The following is a 16112-nucleotide window of genomic DNA, read 5'->3' as shown; positions in this document are numbered from 1 at the left end:
AAAAGAGGATTGGGTGAAGTTAGCTTGTACCATAGGATTTGTAGATCTGCGAAACTTGTCCAGCATATCATCATAAGACATGATGATGGTTTCAACTTCACATAGACTGTATAATTCTGGTTTTGTATTGACTGTAGTGAGAATCATTTGATATTCTTCACTCAATCCTTCAAGAAGAGCTTCTTTGTGTTCTTCTGTGTTTAAAGAAAATCCTAGTGCAGCTAATGAATCAGCAATATTTTTTATTTTGAAAACATAATCAGTGGGACTTTGACCTTATTTCTTGATGGCCTTGAGTTGAGTCTTTAGCTACTTCACTCAAAATCTTGTTGATTCAACAAAATACTTCGCAATCGTTGTCCAAATTTGATGACTAAGTGTGCAGCCAACCATTTTGTTCTTGAACACAGGATCAATAGAAGCAAGCAACCATGATTGAAGGTTATAATCATCTTGGAGCCACTGTTGATAGGTAACAGATTCAAGAAAATTTCGATAATCTTCAGTGGAAGCATATTGAGGTGGAACACGATCCGGAAACAGGTGATCCTCTAATTTTTTACCTCTAATAGCTGCTAATGCCTGCTATTCCCAAGTCTTGTGATTCTTTTCTCCAAGCTTGTCACTAATGGGGTTGAAAGGTCTCGAATTTAGTAGATGTGATGGGAAAGAGAAATTGTTTGCAAGAACATTGTTGTTAGGGTTTGAATTTGCAGAATTGGAGGAATTTGAATTCCCAGGATTAGAGTTGACAGATGCATCTGTCATGATTGAAAAATCCAGAAGCTCTTGATACCATATAGAAACTCAAATGAGATTGTTTGAGAGAAGAAGAAAGAAGAATAGAGAACAAAAGACCATAAAGTTGAAACGTGTACAGAGAGGAAGAACTCTTCTTCACCAGAAAAAAACTAATCAACTATTAACTTTGAGTGCACTCAATACTTTGAGAAAGTGAATTACAAATTTCAACTAACCCACCAAGATAGGAGGTAAGGCTACTACTTATACTAAACAGGCTCAACAGAATTTTAACAAGAATTTGTTATTCTCAACGGTAAATCCTAACTCTCTTTATATTGCAGATTCTGTTTTTTTCACTGCTTAGCAAGACTAATCCTCAATACCACCGTCACAGTAAAATAAAAACTAACGTGGAAGCTTACACTTACGTCTGGAAAAAAAAAAAGTTGTTATTTATTTATAGGCCAATTTTATGGTGTCTATGAGTTTTTGCCTAAATTTTGCCTAACTTATTTTTTGTAGTAAATTTTAATTTTTTTAAAATTATTTATTTTTATATTTTTTAAATTAAATAATAATTTTTAATTCTTTTTAGTAAATAGACACAACTTTTTAGACATTATAGCATTTATTTTATTTATATTACTTTTTCAAGTGCATGTTTTATATATGCCTTTTATTTTTTAATATAAAAATAAATATAATAAGAAAATTCAATAAATATGCATAATTTAGACTTTAAGGTAAATCGCAAATCTTGTTTCTAGAGTTACAAGAAACTAAATCGACCGGGGAGAATTAATTACGAGGAAAGAATTATCATACAGTAACATCAAAGTCAATAATGGATGCTCGCACTTTAACATCACACATTCGCCTAAAGTCAAATCTCGCAAAAACGATGTTGAACTGTTGAAGATTATAAGAAATATCTAATCTAGTGCCCTCAGCACAGAATTCAGAATTAGCCACAAACATGACATCCCCAGAAGCAAATTACGCACTTGCGTGTTTTTATGTAACATTCATAATCCTGTTGGCTCTTATATCTAATGCAACACCATTAGCATTCAACTACAAGCGATTCAGTGACACCATAAATACCTTAAACATTGTCGGAGATGTGTATCAAGATAACGGAGCCCTCCAACTCACTGAATACAAGAAAGACAGCCTCGGAAGAGTTACCTATTACAAACCTCTCCATCTTTGGGACAACAAAACCGGCAAGGTCACAGATTTCACCACCCATTTCAGCTTCTCCATCAACACTCCAAACAAATCCTACGATGGCGACGGCATCACCTTCTATCTAGCAGAGCCCAATTTCCCACTTCCAGTTCCAAGAGACGGTAGCGGCATTGGTCTCCTCAGCCGTTATGAGTTGAGTAATCCAAACTACACAAACGAACACCCGTTTGTGGCGGTGGAGTTTGACACCTTTGGCAACGATTGGGATCCTCCCTATGATCATGTTGGCATCGATGTTAAATCTATTGCCACTGCTTTCACTGCAGAATGGTTCAGTAGCAGGGATGAGAGAGGATATGATGCGGTTATCACTTACAATGCAGCTACGAATAATCTAACCGTGACATTCACTGGGTACAAGGATAACGTGACAAAGATCAAGCAGAATTTATGGAGTAAAGTGGATATGAGAGATGTGTTACCGGAATGGGTTGAATTTGGGTTCACTTCTGCAACTGGGTTGTTCTATGAGTATCATACTCTTTTCTCATGGTCCTTTAGTTCCAGTTTGGACTAGGAAGAAGCACTTGACAATTTATCACGGAAACATGCCTATATATACATAACAACAGCATATAGGGAGGGAGTTAAATGATTTCACAAAATAAAATGAAGGTAAATGTCTTGTTCAGTTCTGATGTTTTGCTTCTTCATGTACCACCCAATTTTATACTCATAGTAGTATTGCAGTAAGATAATGTTCAGATTAACACCTTTAGCAGGAAAAAACAAACATATATTAAAGAATGGCTTCTTCTCAACTTTTTTAGGGCCTTGCTAAAAACTTTGCTTCCATTGACATCCCTTACTAAGTTGGTATTTTGGCTTTGGACTTTCGCCAATTTTGTTAAGGCGAGTATTTACAAGAAATTGGTTAAGAGTAATTTTCATGCAAAAACCATAGCTAAAAATTGTTAGATACTAAGGTAATATATTTAACTACATTATTTAGAGTTTAATTTTGATACACGTAAAACATTTCACACAGTCATGCAAATACATCCGTTTTTTCGGATGACTATTCACGCAATGAATGTGAAAGGGAGTTAGTTTTATTAATGTGACATTATGTAATTGGATATACATGTAAAACTATTTTGCATCAAAATTAAATTCAATTATTTAACATGATATGTTTTCATATCTCAATTATCATATTCATATAAAAATTAATTTAATCATGTTCATTGATACCATAAAAAAGTCCTGATGGCCATTGGTTTCTTTCTTCTCCTCTCTACCCCAGCACGAAACGACCTTTCAAGTCCTTACGTTGAAGAGTCATCGCTACCGCTAGACAATAGCAGTTGAATCATAAAATAAAGCAAAATAAGGTAACAATAATAAAAAAATATTTAAGTAATATCAGGTCAAAAGTGACACAGTATGTAATAGCAAAGACTTTATATGCCAAACAAGAAGATAGTGATAAAAAGAACACGGTTGGTTTATTAGTGGTCCTTTTCAGCTTTTGCGTGTGGACCATATACAATATCTATGTAGGTAGCTGCTTGGTAATTGGTACGAATAACCCTTCTGTCTTTGACTGAAGAAGGCCAAGAAGGTGGGTAAAAAGTGAAGACTTTAATTAGTAGTAGTTGCTGAGGACGGTGGATAACTTAAAAATACATGATATCACCAATATAAATGTTATATCAAGATCTTAACCCCTTACCCTGAAATACCAAACAACTTTAAAAAAAAAAAAAAAAGATCCATGGTTCAGTACTATTGTGAAAAGAATTTCTTGCTTGCTTCTTTCCATGTAATATTAGTTGCAAGTATTGCAACTATATCACATGCACAAGAACCACTAGCCTTCAACTACGATCAATTTGCAGACAGAGGAGATACCTTGTATACTTCCGGTGATGTCTATGATGATAATGGATCCCTTCAACTCACGGAGCAGAAGAAAGATAGCTTCGGCAGAGTCACATATTACAAACAGTTTCACCTTTGGGACAACAACACAGGCAGGGTCACAGATTTCACTACCCATTTCACTTTTTCCATCAACACCCCAAACAAATCCTACGATGGCGATGGCATCACCTTCTACCTAGCACAGCCCAGTTTGCCAGTCCCTGATCCAAGAGATGGCAGTGGCATTGGTCTCCTCAGCCGTGATCAACTCTATACTCCAAACTACACAAAAGAACATCCCTTTGTGGCGGTGGAATTTGACACTCTTTCCAATGATTGGGATCCTCCGTTTGACCATGTTGGTATTGATATCAGAGATATCAGGGGTACTTACACAACACAATGGTTCAGTAGCAGGGATGAGAGAGGTTATGATGCTGTTATCGCTTACAATTCTAGTTCCAACAATCTGAGTGTGGCTTTCACAGGGTACAAGGATAATGTCACAAAAATTGAGCAGCACTTGTCTTGTGAAGTTAATCTGAGAAATGTTCTGCCAGAATGGGTTGAGTTTGGATTCACTTCAGCAACGGGGTTCTACTTTGAGTATCACACCCTCAGCTCATGGTCCTTCAACACTAGTTTGAGCACTCATGAAGCAAATGACCAGAATAGAAGCAAGAAAGGCTTGGTGATAGGGCTAGGTGTTGGTGCAGGTGTTTTAATATGTGTTTTAGTGCTGGCTTGTCTTATGGGGTGGAAGCTGAGGAGCAGAAAAAGGAGAGACAGTTTTGATGTTGCTATGGACAGAGATTTTGAAAGAGGCACTGGACCCAGGAGGTTTTCTTATGAAGAACTTTCTAGAGCAACTAATAATTTTGCAAAGGGACATAAAATTGGAGAGGGAGGTTTTGGTGGAGTTTACAAAGGATTCTTAAGAGATTTGAACATTCATGTTGCCATTAAGAGGATATCTCAGGGATCACAACAAGGGGTGAGGGAGTATGCATCTGAAGTCAAGATTATTAGCCAACTGAGGCACAAGAATTTGGTTCAGCTCATTGGATGGTGTCACCGGAAGAATGACCTGCTGTTGATTTATGAGTTCATGGAAAATGGAAGCTTAGATTCCTATATATTCAAGGGTAAAAGCTTGTTGACATGGGAAGTAAGATATAACATTGCTAGAGGCTTGGCTTCATCTTTATTGTACTTGCATGAAGAGTGGGAACAATGTGTGCTTCATAGGGACATCAAACCCAGCAATGTTATGTTGGATCCTAATTTCAATGTGAAGCTTGGAGATTTCGGGTTAGCAAGACTGATGGACCACGGGACAGAATCGAAAACGGCGAGTTTAGCTGGAACAATGGGATATCTGGCTCCTGAAGCTGCCACAAGAGGTAAGGCAAGCAAAGAGTCAGATGTGTACAGTTTTGGAGTTGTTGCATTGGAGATAGCTTGTGGAAGAAGGATCATTGAACAAAATCTAATTGCAAATCAGATCCACTTGGTGGATTGGGTTTGGGAACTGTATCCCACAGGTAATCTTCAAGAAGCAGCGGATCCAAGATTATATGGTGTTTTTGATAAACAAGAAATGGAGAGGTTAATGATTGTTGGACTTTGGTGTACTCTAACTGATTACACTATGAGGCCTACGATAAGGCAGGTGGTTCTTGTGCTTAACTCTGAAGTTCCATTGCCCACTCTCCCATCACAGCTTCATTCTTCCAACTATTTCATCCCAAGGACTAGTTCTGCTTCTGGAAATAACCAGAGCCAGCCTTCAACTTCAAGCAATAGCTCTCTCACCACGAGGTCTTCACAGTCTAGCAGCAGTGCAACTTCAGAATCCTCTAAACTTCTAGCAACATGATGTTCATATTCTTAGCAATTTTATGATTATAATTATTTCTCTTTCTTTTCAACATGAAATTGTAAATAAATGTTTGACATTTGCTGCTTTTCTATATTTGACCCAATTCATTTCTTCAATCGCTTGTATGTCATCCAGTCATTCTCCTAAAATGAAATTTGGCTCTAGGGTAAGGAAAATTCCGGAAATTCTTACATATGTTTAATCTAATGCTCTTTTTTCTTTTCTTTTTTTTTTATTTTTCCTGCAACATAAAAATGTTTAATTTGTGTTTTTATTTTTTATTTTTATTTTTAGTATTTTTATTTTTTTAAATTTTGTAAAAAAAAAGTAAAAATAATAAAATCTTATTTTTTGTTTTTATTTTTTTCATAAAATTTAAAAAATAAAAAATACTGAAAATAAAAATAAAAAATAAAAATGCAAACCAAACCAAACGCACCCTAAAGATTTAGACTCTTATTGCCATATATCATTAGCCTAAACTCATTGCAACACAATCCTTTTGCCAATTGCTATTTGCTACCCTATGCATGGGTGTAAATATATCATTGCCATTACACTTTTATTTTTGATATTGAAAGGGGGACGGTGTTTTTTTGAAACGTGATTTATTAAAGTATTATTTTTAAATGTGGAATTATTTAATTAAAAAAATAAAAATTGGTGTTCGATTTGTTAAAAGTACAGAAATTAAATCATCTAATTTGTTATTTATATACTTCCCACAATTTTAAAAAACACCAAAAATTATTATATTAAAATATATCACTCGTACCACTTCTAAATCTAAATTTTTTAGCCATGCGTAACGACATAAAGCCATAATTTTACAAAATACTCTTAGTATTTATAATTACTTAGATATTGATGTTAAATTACATTTTAATGTAATAGTTATGTAGATAAAATAATAGGATATGTATTTATGCATCGGTTCGAGCTATAATGGACCGGGTTGGCCGATCTCTTGGAAGGTTGGTCCATGACCGACCTCTTGGAAGGTTGGCCCATTACCGACCTCTTCTCAAAGAGCTCGGCCAAATCGCTACAAGAGACCCAAGCAGGCTCAAACGAAGGGACACAGCCCAAATTTAAAGGCAGCCAAGGCCTAGAAGGATAAAGGCGGTTCCCCTTAAAGATAAGATGACTTAACTCAAAAATAAGATAAGATAACTATCTTATCTCCAGAAAGATCACTCCACACTATTATAAATACACTGGAGCACCCAGGTATAACTCATACTCTGATTCTACTAAAAACCTGCCTAAAGCACATGCTAACTTAAGCATCGGAGTCTCTTGCAGGTACCACCACCCTTCGGTGACGAAGGATCAGCAGCTCCACCAGATCCAACAAGTCGAACATGACAGCTCCGGCCACCAGATCCAACAAGTCGGACACGACAGCTCCGACCACCAGCTCTAAACAGGTCGGACACAGCAGCACCGACCACCACCGCAGATCTCGTCCGAGATCGATCTACAGTTTCAGGTAACCTACGGAACATTGGCGCCGTTGCCGGAAAACCTGGAAGTCATCCCATCATTATGGCGGACAACCTTGACAACGACTACGATTCTGATCTAGAAAACAGGACACTGCATAAAAACGTGGACGCCACCTCCAAAGACGCACCTCAAAATGGGGGAGATAAGCAACCCCCAAACACAGAAATTCTAGAGGCTCTACAAGCTCAGAAGGATCGCCTCAAACAACTCAAAAAAGAGGCCGAATATCAACAGGAAGCTAAAAGAGACCTTCGAAGAAAAACAAGACGACGTCGAGAGCTAGAGGACAAGCTCTTAAAGCTCGAAGTCGATCTCAAAACCAAGACCGCTCGATCTAGTCATGAAGATAGGCCCCACAAAGATCAAGACCCATTCACCAAAGAGATCATGAAAGCTAAAGCCCCAAAGGACTTCAAAGCTCCCGACAAGACCCCGTACGACAGCACATCGGATCCAAGTCATCACATCAGCAATTTCAGAAGTAGAATGTATCTCACTGACGCCTCGGACGCCGTTCGATGCAAGGCCTTCCCGACTATCCTAACAAGGGTTCGACAGTTTGCCTCCAAAATCCATCACAAGTTTTGATGACCTTGCTAAAAAGTTCCTCGCCAGGTTCTCCATCCAGAAGGATAAAACCAAACACACCCCGAGCTTACTAGGGATTAACCAAGGAGATCAGGAAAGTCTTCGCAACTACATGAAAAGATTCAACAAAGCATGTATAGACATACAAAGTCTTCCAACAGAAGCGGCCATCATGGGACTCATCAATGGCCTAAGAGAAGGACCTTTCAGCCAATCAATATCCAAGAAGTACCCAACATCTCTAAACGAGGTTCAAGAAAAGGCGGAAAAATATATTAATATGGAGGAGAACTCCCAATGGGGAGACAACTCAAAAACCGGATTCTTCTAACCCATCTCGGGACAAGGATATAGAAAAAAGAAGATCAACCCGGAGAGAAGCCTAGAAAATACCACAATTACACCCCTCTTCGGGTGTCTCTTGTAGATGTTTACCGAAAAATATGCCACACTAAGAAGATCCCACCACCTCGCCCAATCAAAAACAAAAGAAGGGGAAGTCTGACAGAATACTGCGAGTACCACCGAATCTACGGACATCCTACAAACAAGTGTTTCGACCTAAAGAATGTCATAGAGAAATTGGCAAGAAAAGGGCGATTAGATCGGTACTTAGCCAAATAAATCGGATGAACCAAGAAAAAGAAGAAGGGATGAAGAGGTCGGACGAGTTAAACATCCACCTCACATCGAAGAGGTCGGACGAGTTGAACGTCCACCTCACACCGAAGAGGTCAGACGAGTTGAACGTCCACCTCACACCGAAGAGGTCGGACGAGTTGAACGTCCACCTCACACCCCTGAAAGACATGTTCATATGATAAATGGAGGATTCGCAGGATGAGGGACCTCTAAATCATCTCGCAAAAGACACCTCAAAGAGGTATATTAAGGAAGGGAGAGAGGTTTGAATAGGACAACGGAGTGCGAACAAGCCTTCCGAGATTTCAAAAATTCTTGGGGTAACCACCCATTCTTACCCGACCACGGAAAAGTGAAGAACTCATATTATACCTCGCAGTGGGAAGTCGGGCAATAGCCTTAGCACTAGTTAGAGAAGACGAAAGTGGGTAACAACCCGTCTACTTCATCATCAAGGCTCTACAAGGGGCCGAACTAAATTATCAAAAGATAGAAAAGTTCGCCTACGCCCTTATACTCACTTCTCGACGACTCCGCCCATACTTTCAAGCTCACACTATCAGACTTCGGAACAACCAGCCCATAAAAGGCATCCAACAGAAAACAGACTTAGCTGGAAGAATCCTACAGTGGACAGTTGAGTTATCCGAATTTGATCTTCGATATGAAGCTCAGACAGCCATCAAATAACAGTATCTGGCCGACTTCATTGCAGAGTACACTGACACCCCGGGAACTCCCACAAAATGGAATCTCTACGTGGACGACTCTTCAAACAAAACTGGGAATGGCACAGGTGTAATTATAGAAAGCGATCAGGGAACCTAAATCGAGCTAAATAACCAAGCTGAATACGAGGCACTACTGGCTGATTTAAGGCTGACTAAGGAGGTAGGAGTTCAAAAGCTTACCGTGTTCAGTGATTCACAAGTAGTCACCTCACAAATAGAAGGGAGCTACCAAGCTAAGGACCCCACCATGAAAAAATATCTGGACAAAATCAGAGAACAGCTCAGACAATTCGGGGGATATGAGGTCCGACATATACCTCGGAAACAGAATGCCCGAGCTGATGCACTTTCAAAACTAGCCAGCACCAAATCAGGGGGCAATAATAGAAGCCTCATCCAAGAAACACTGCAAAATCCATCAATCTCGGAGGAAGAAAAGGTCCTAACCATATCAGGTCAGGGTCGTTCCCCCGGAGTCAAGGAAAGAAAACAAACCCTCTCCTCAGGATTCGGCGACACCAACTCATAATTCTTCTCCTCATTCCTATCCCTACAAATTCTATGGAACCTCCTAAGTCGCACACAGTACTCAGGGTCAGCCACAGTAACACACATTAAAACTATGGAATCCAGCCAGTCAGACATGCCGTCCGGGATCTTAGTAGACATCTCAGCAATGTTTTTACAGGAAGACATATGTCAAATATTCCTACAGTAAGAAAAAGAAAAATGGGGTTGCTACCAAACAACTCGGGCAAATAAGGAAACAACTCGGACAATAACAGCAAAACATCAAGTGTCAGATACAGCAGTAAAAGGAAAACCCCAAAACTCACACGAAAGTCCAGGGGCACCCTTTGGAGGCAACAACAGTGCAACGAACACAGAGATAAAGAAAAGAACTACTAACCTGCAGAAAAGAAGATGAGAAACGGCTCAAATCAAGAACAACGAAGATACCGACTCCCAAAACTCAAAGGGAAGAGCTCGACCTACCTCCAAAAGTCCGAGAAAGAGCTCGGATTAGGGAGGAAGCACTAAAGCATCGAATGGACCTAAGATCGGTCAGGAGAAGGGAAGTTAGCAGCCAACTGGAAAGGACCATACCAAGTTATTCACAGGTACTGGGGAAAGGTCACCACAAAGTGTCCGACCTCGAGGGTTGAGAGCTACCAAGGTCATGGCATGCCTGCAATCTAAGAAAGGCGCCAGGCCGAGATCTAAAAGATTGCCCGACCTAGAAGGGTAAGCACTAACATGTACACACTCTTATTCATATCTTCATTTTATTGTTTAAAAGTTTGCAGATTCCCTAAAAAGTTTCCTACCAAGACGCCCGATTATGACAGGTCGGCAAGGTGAAAACCAAATTCACCGCCTGATCACGACAAGGTCGGCAAAGTGAAAATCAAATTCACCGCCCGATCATGACAAGGTTCGCAAGGTGAAAACCAAATTCACTGTCCGATCAAGACAAAGCTACAAGTCGGCATGGTAAAAATCAAATTCACCGCCCGATCATGACAAGGTCGACAAAAAGTTATAAAAAGTAATCCATAGCTGAGGCCTGGCCAGCCCTGACTAAAAATGGATTATTAGAAATAACTTAGGATGGACCGACGCAAAGAAGTCGGACCAATCAACCAAAGTGAGAAAAAGTTATAAAAAGTAATTCATAGAAAGAGGCCTGACGAGGTCTGAGAAAAAATGGATTGCTAAAAATAACTTAGAACAAACCAACATGAAGAAGACGGACCAGACTGATCAAAAGCTACAAAATTATAAAAAGTAATCCATAGTTGAGGCCTGGCCAGCCCTGACTAAAAATGGATTACTAAAAATAACTCGAGGAAGGATCGACAAGAGAAGTCGGACCACAAAATAAACGTGCGCTAGAAGGGACACAGTTCTGCCCAAAAAGTCACGACTCCATGACAAGGCTATAAAAATTGTTCAGCATGACTAAAAAGTGTTCTATGAGAACACTAAAAAGTCGTCGGACAAGTTAGTACCAAGGATCACCTCGACCAAGCCGAAGATGGACAAAACCAAAAGTGATCAAAAAGAGGTCGGACAACAAAGTATCAACACTCTACAAAGATCCACAAAAGGGACAAAGACATCTCGCAAACGGCCAGAGGAAGGTCAGGAATGCTTTATTGAAAGGTACGAAGTCTTGAAAAAAAAAGACACTACTTAAAAGGCAAAATCACAAACCAAAACGGCGCTAAAAAGTCATCCAAACAAACTATAAAAAGGTTCCCCATCGGAACACTACCTAAAAAAGTTGTTGGATTATAACTAAAAAGCCCGAGCAGTGAAGACAAACAAGTCGGAAGAAGGCTGAAAAGTCCTCTCAACAAACTAAAAAGGGCAATACCAGACCCGCACAAGAAGAAACTACTCAAGGTCAGGATGCTTGAGCACGACTTTCCCAAAGAAATCGAAGCTCTGAAAGCATGATCTCACGGAAAGGTCCGAACTTAAGTAGGGGGCACTGTTCATGCATCGGTTCGAGCTATAATGGACCGGATTGGCCGACCTCTTAGAAGGTTGGCCCATGACCGACCTCTTAGAAGGTTGGCCCATTACCGACCTCTTCTCAAAGAGCTCGGCCAAATCGCCATAAGAGGCCCAAGCAGGCCCAAACGAAGGGACACAGCCCAAATCTAAAGGCAGCCAAGGCCTAGAAGAATAAAGGTGGTTCCCCTTAAAGATAAGATGACTTCACTCAAAGATAAGATAAGATAACTATCTTATCTTCAGAAAGGTCACTCCATACTATTATAAATACACTGGAGCACCCAAGTATAACTCATACTCTGATTCTACTAAAAACCTGCCTAAAGCACGTGCTAACTTAAGCATTGGAGTCTCTTGCAGGTACCACCACCCTCCGGTGACGAAGGATCAGCAGCTCCACCAGATCCAACAAGTCGGACACGACAGTTCTGGCCACCAGATCCAACAAGTCGGACACGACAGCTCCGACCACCAACTCTAAACAGATCGGACACAGCAGCACCGAACACCACTGCAGATCTCATCCGAGATCGACTTACAATTTCAAGTAACCCACAGAACAATATACGACATAGGAGACCACCAGTCATTCAATTTTAGTCCTTCACAAAATTTAGCAGGTGACTGAGAATATATATATATATATATATATATATATATATATATATATATATATATATATATATATAATATAGGAATGTATCTTATGAAAATATATTTTTGATCATTGGATTGATTTAAATGGTTGAAATTAAATGTGTCTAATAAATAATATACAAGTAATGTATTTAATATAGTCATTAAATTTGTTAACGAATTATAACTCAAATGGCATAATCTTTCCATACTCATTTAAGAAGTCGCGAGTTTAAATCTTCCTATCTTTAGTTTTTATTAAAATATACCTAACAAATAAATTAAAATAATTATATTTTACATAACTATAAAAACATAATATAAGAAATTATATTATAAAAAATATTATGTTCAACAATAGTATACTCAATTATTATGAAAAAAATTGTTTATTCAGTGTTATAAATGAATATAAATTATTTTTATATTTTCAATAATAAATTAGGATACATATGTTTTACTATGCATACTCTTAAAAATAAATTCATAATTTTTAAAATATATTATTAAATCACTAAATCAACTATTTATATATATAACAATATATATTATTTTATGTATTTTTTATTAAAATAATCAAATTTATCGTAATAATATAATTAATTTTTTTTACCGCACTGTAGTCAAATTCTTATACGCATACCCGCAAATGAAATGCTCTCTTTAATTATTGCAAGCTACTTTCATTTAACATATCTATAAAAATAATAATTAAAACATAATAAATAAATTAAAATAATTATATTTCACATAATTATAGAAAATATAAGAATTTCATTTTCACATTCTCGTATAAAAATCACATTCTCATGAGAAGATACATTATATATATATTGATTCATTTCAGGTGATGATATGGATTGTGGAGGTTCCGTGGGAGTAGAAGACTTTAGAATTCTCGGATGTGGAGATGATGGTTACTTAATTAGCTTGATGCAAACAATTTTCTGTTTCTCTCTTTATAAAATCAGTTAATCTGTGCCCTACAAGTCCTATAGCATTAGATAGTCAATGGAAATCCTCCACCTAAATGTACTACTTTGGACCATCTTAGATAATAACAGCAGCAATAGGATCAGGACAAAGAAATTAACGGATGAAGTCAAACTAGGACAGGTATTGTTTCACATCTAGTGATAGAAAGAAGACGATTCATTTGCAAATTCAGGGAGGAAACAACAGAGCAAAAACAACAGAAAATGAAGGAAAGAAATAGGATATGTTAACCAATTGGCTTTGGCAACGTGAAGAGCTGAAATCCTCCTCCGTGGAGATCTTACGCGTCTCGCAATAAACTGAATTGTATATTTAATGTCCCGCTTTACCTTTTGCTCTCCACCTTTCTAGCATTCTCAAGCCACTACCCATGGCCACAACATGTCATCAGTATTATCAGAAAAGTTACTTGCATCTTTCTTTTCACGTAACATTATTCACACTCCTGATATATTATGGTCACCGTGCAGAAGTAGAGGCAGAACCCTTATCCTTCAACTACCCGGATTTCAGTAACCCGGGATACACCTTGACCCTTTCAGGAGAGGCCTATCAGGACAACGGAGTCCTCCAACTTACCAAGTTCCATACCAAAGATAGTCTCGGCAGAGTCGTCTACAGCAAACTACTACATCTCACAGACTTCACTACCACTTTCTCCTTTTCCACCAACACCCCAAATAGATCCTTTTACGGTGATGGGATTACCTTCTTTCTTGCAAAGCCAGATTTCCCACTTCCTGATCCTAGAGATGGCAGTGGAATTGGCCTCATGAGTCGTGTCCAAGCGGGTAACTCAACCTACACAAACCAACATCCATTTGTGGCCGTGGAATTTGATACCTTTTCCAATGACTGGGATCCTCCGTATGCCCATGTGGGTGTGGATGTTGGTTCTTTGCACAGTATTTGCTCTAGACAATGGTTCCAGGTTTGGGACGAAAGAGGATATGATGTTGTTATCACTTACAAGTCTAGCACAAACAATTTGAGTGTCAACTTCACCGGGTATAAAGATAACATCACAAAAACTGAACAACACTTGTCTTGTGATGAAGTTAATCTGAGGGAAATCTTAACAACAGAATGGGTTGAATTTGGTTTCACTTCAGCAACAGGATATGCACCAGGGAAGGATTTTTCATACGAGTATCATACCCTTAAATCATGGTCCTTCAACTCTACGGACTTAGAGGGACAACATCACAAGGGTAAAAGCAAGAAAGGTCTAATTATAGGAGTGACCATTGGCGGTGTATGTATTTTGGGGCTACTAGCTTGTCTTTTCAGTTGGAAACTGATGAGGAGGAATAGGAGCTTGGAGAATGCTGATGAGGTTGCTATGGACAGAGATTTTGAACGACGGACTGGTCCTAGGAGGTTTTCCTATCAAGAACTTTCTAGAGCAACTAGCAACTTTGCAAACGGATATAAAATTGGAGAGGGAGGTTTTGGTGGAGTTTACAGAGGATTCCTAAGAGACTTGAACATCCATGTTGCCATCAAGAAGGTTTCCCAGGGATCTCAACAAGGTGTGAGGGAGTATGCATCTGAAGTCAAGATCATTAGTCAACTGAGGCATAAGAATTTGGTTCAACTCATTGGTTGGTGTCACGAGCAGAATGATCTGCTACTGGTTTATGAGTATGTCGAAAATGGGAGCTTAGATTCTTATCTGTTCAAAGGTAAGGGCCTATTAACATGGGAAGTAAGATATAAGATTGCTAGAGGCTTGGCTTCAGCATTGTTATATTTACATGAAGAGTGGGACCACTGTGTGCTTCATAGGGACATCAAACCCAGCAATGTTATGTTGGATTCTAATTTCAATGCGAAGCTCGGAGATTTCGGGTTAGCAAGACTAATGGACCACGGGACAAGTTCGAAAACAACGGATTTAGCAGGCACATTGGGATATCTAGCTCCTGAAGCTGCAACTAGAGGGAAGGCTAGTAAAGAATCTGATGTATTCAGCTTTGGAGTAGTTATTTTGGAGATAGCATGCGGAAGAAAAGTGATTGAACAAAATAAAATTGAAAATCAGATATACTTGGTGGATTGGGTTTGGGAACTGTATGGCACAGGTATTGTTCTAGAAGCAGGTGATCCAAGATTGTATGGTGTGTTTGATAAAGAAGAGATGGAGAGGTTAATGATTGTTGGCCTTTGGTGTACTCACTCTAATTACGTTATGAGGCCCAAGATTAGTGAAGCTGCTCGTGTGCTTAACCATGAAGCTGCATTGCCCAATCTGTCATCTCAAGAACATGATGGCTCTACGTTGCTCTCAAGGATTCCTGCTTTTTCTGGGAATAACCAAACACAGCCTTCTACTTCAAGTAGCTCTGTCACTGCTGGATCTTCACAATCAGGCAGTGCAACTTCAAAACTCATTTCTCCATCGTCTAAGATATTGCACACACGCTAATTATGTTGAAATTCATGTACTAATCTAACTAAATTCTAATGTGTTTCTCTCCTTCTTGTACTTTTCACAGATGATATATGCATTATTGTGTGTGATGTGTGGGTAATTTCAATCTTCCGACATGTCCTAAATCTAAATTAAATTGAGAATTCAAAGACAGACCACTAAACATTTTTCAATCGAGAGTTCATACCTTTAACGTCAATTCTTGAATCTTCTATGGTGGAAACTCGGGGATTGGCATGCAGTCATAATTAAACAAGAAGCTAAAACTACTAGATTTTAATTGGATGGTCATCATACCCCAAATATTCAA

The 16112-nt window shown here is 38.7% G+C and overlaps 2 protein-coding genes and 1 long non-coding RNA gene across 3 annotated transcripts; 2 read left to right on the top strand and 1 right to left on the bottom strand.

Moving 5' to 3' along the window:
• Nucleotides 1-1616: 1616 nt before the first annotated feature.
• LOC130968654 (uncharacterized) lies at nt 1617-3360 on the bottom strand. Its single transcript, XR_009081712.1, has 2 exons — nt 3190-3360; nt 1617-2547 (listed from the first exon to the last, which is right to left on the bottom strand). It is a non-coding gene; the product is annotated as an uncharacterized LOC130968654 (long non-coding RNA).
• Nucleotides 1653-5859, top strand: LOC130968653 (L-type lectin-domain containing receptor kinase IX.1-like). Its single transcript, XM_057894046.1, has 2 exons — nt 1653-2265; nt 4246-5859. The coding sequence occupies exons 1-2, from the start codon at nt 1721-1723 to the stop codon at nt 5738-5740; spliced, it is 2040 nt and encodes a 679-aa protein (XP_057750029.1). The 5' UTR covers nt 1653-1720; the 3' UTR covers nt 5741-5859.
• Nucleotides 5860-13387: 7528 nt separating this feature from the next.
• LOC130968620 (L-type lectin-domain containing receptor kinase IX.1-like) lies at nt 13388-15965 on the top strand. The gene has a single exon (XM_057893988.1). The coding sequence runs from the start codon at nt 13739-13741 to the stop codon at nt 15794-15796; it is 2058 nt and encodes a 685-aa protein (XP_057749971.1). The 5' UTR covers nt 13388-13738; the 3' UTR covers nt 15797-15965.
• Nucleotides 15966-16112: the final 147 nt, after the last annotated feature.

The sequence above is a fragment of the Arachis stenosperma genome, chromosome 3, assembly GCF_014773155.1.
Source record: "Arachis stenosperma cultivar V10309 chromosome 3, arast.V10309.gnm1.PFL2, whole genome shotgun sequence".
Taxonomy (NCBI): Eukaryota; Viridiplantae; Streptophyta; class Magnoliopsida; order Fabales; family Fabaceae; genus Arachis; species Arachis stenosperma.
This window is presented reverse-complemented; position numbering and strand designations above follow the sequence as displayed.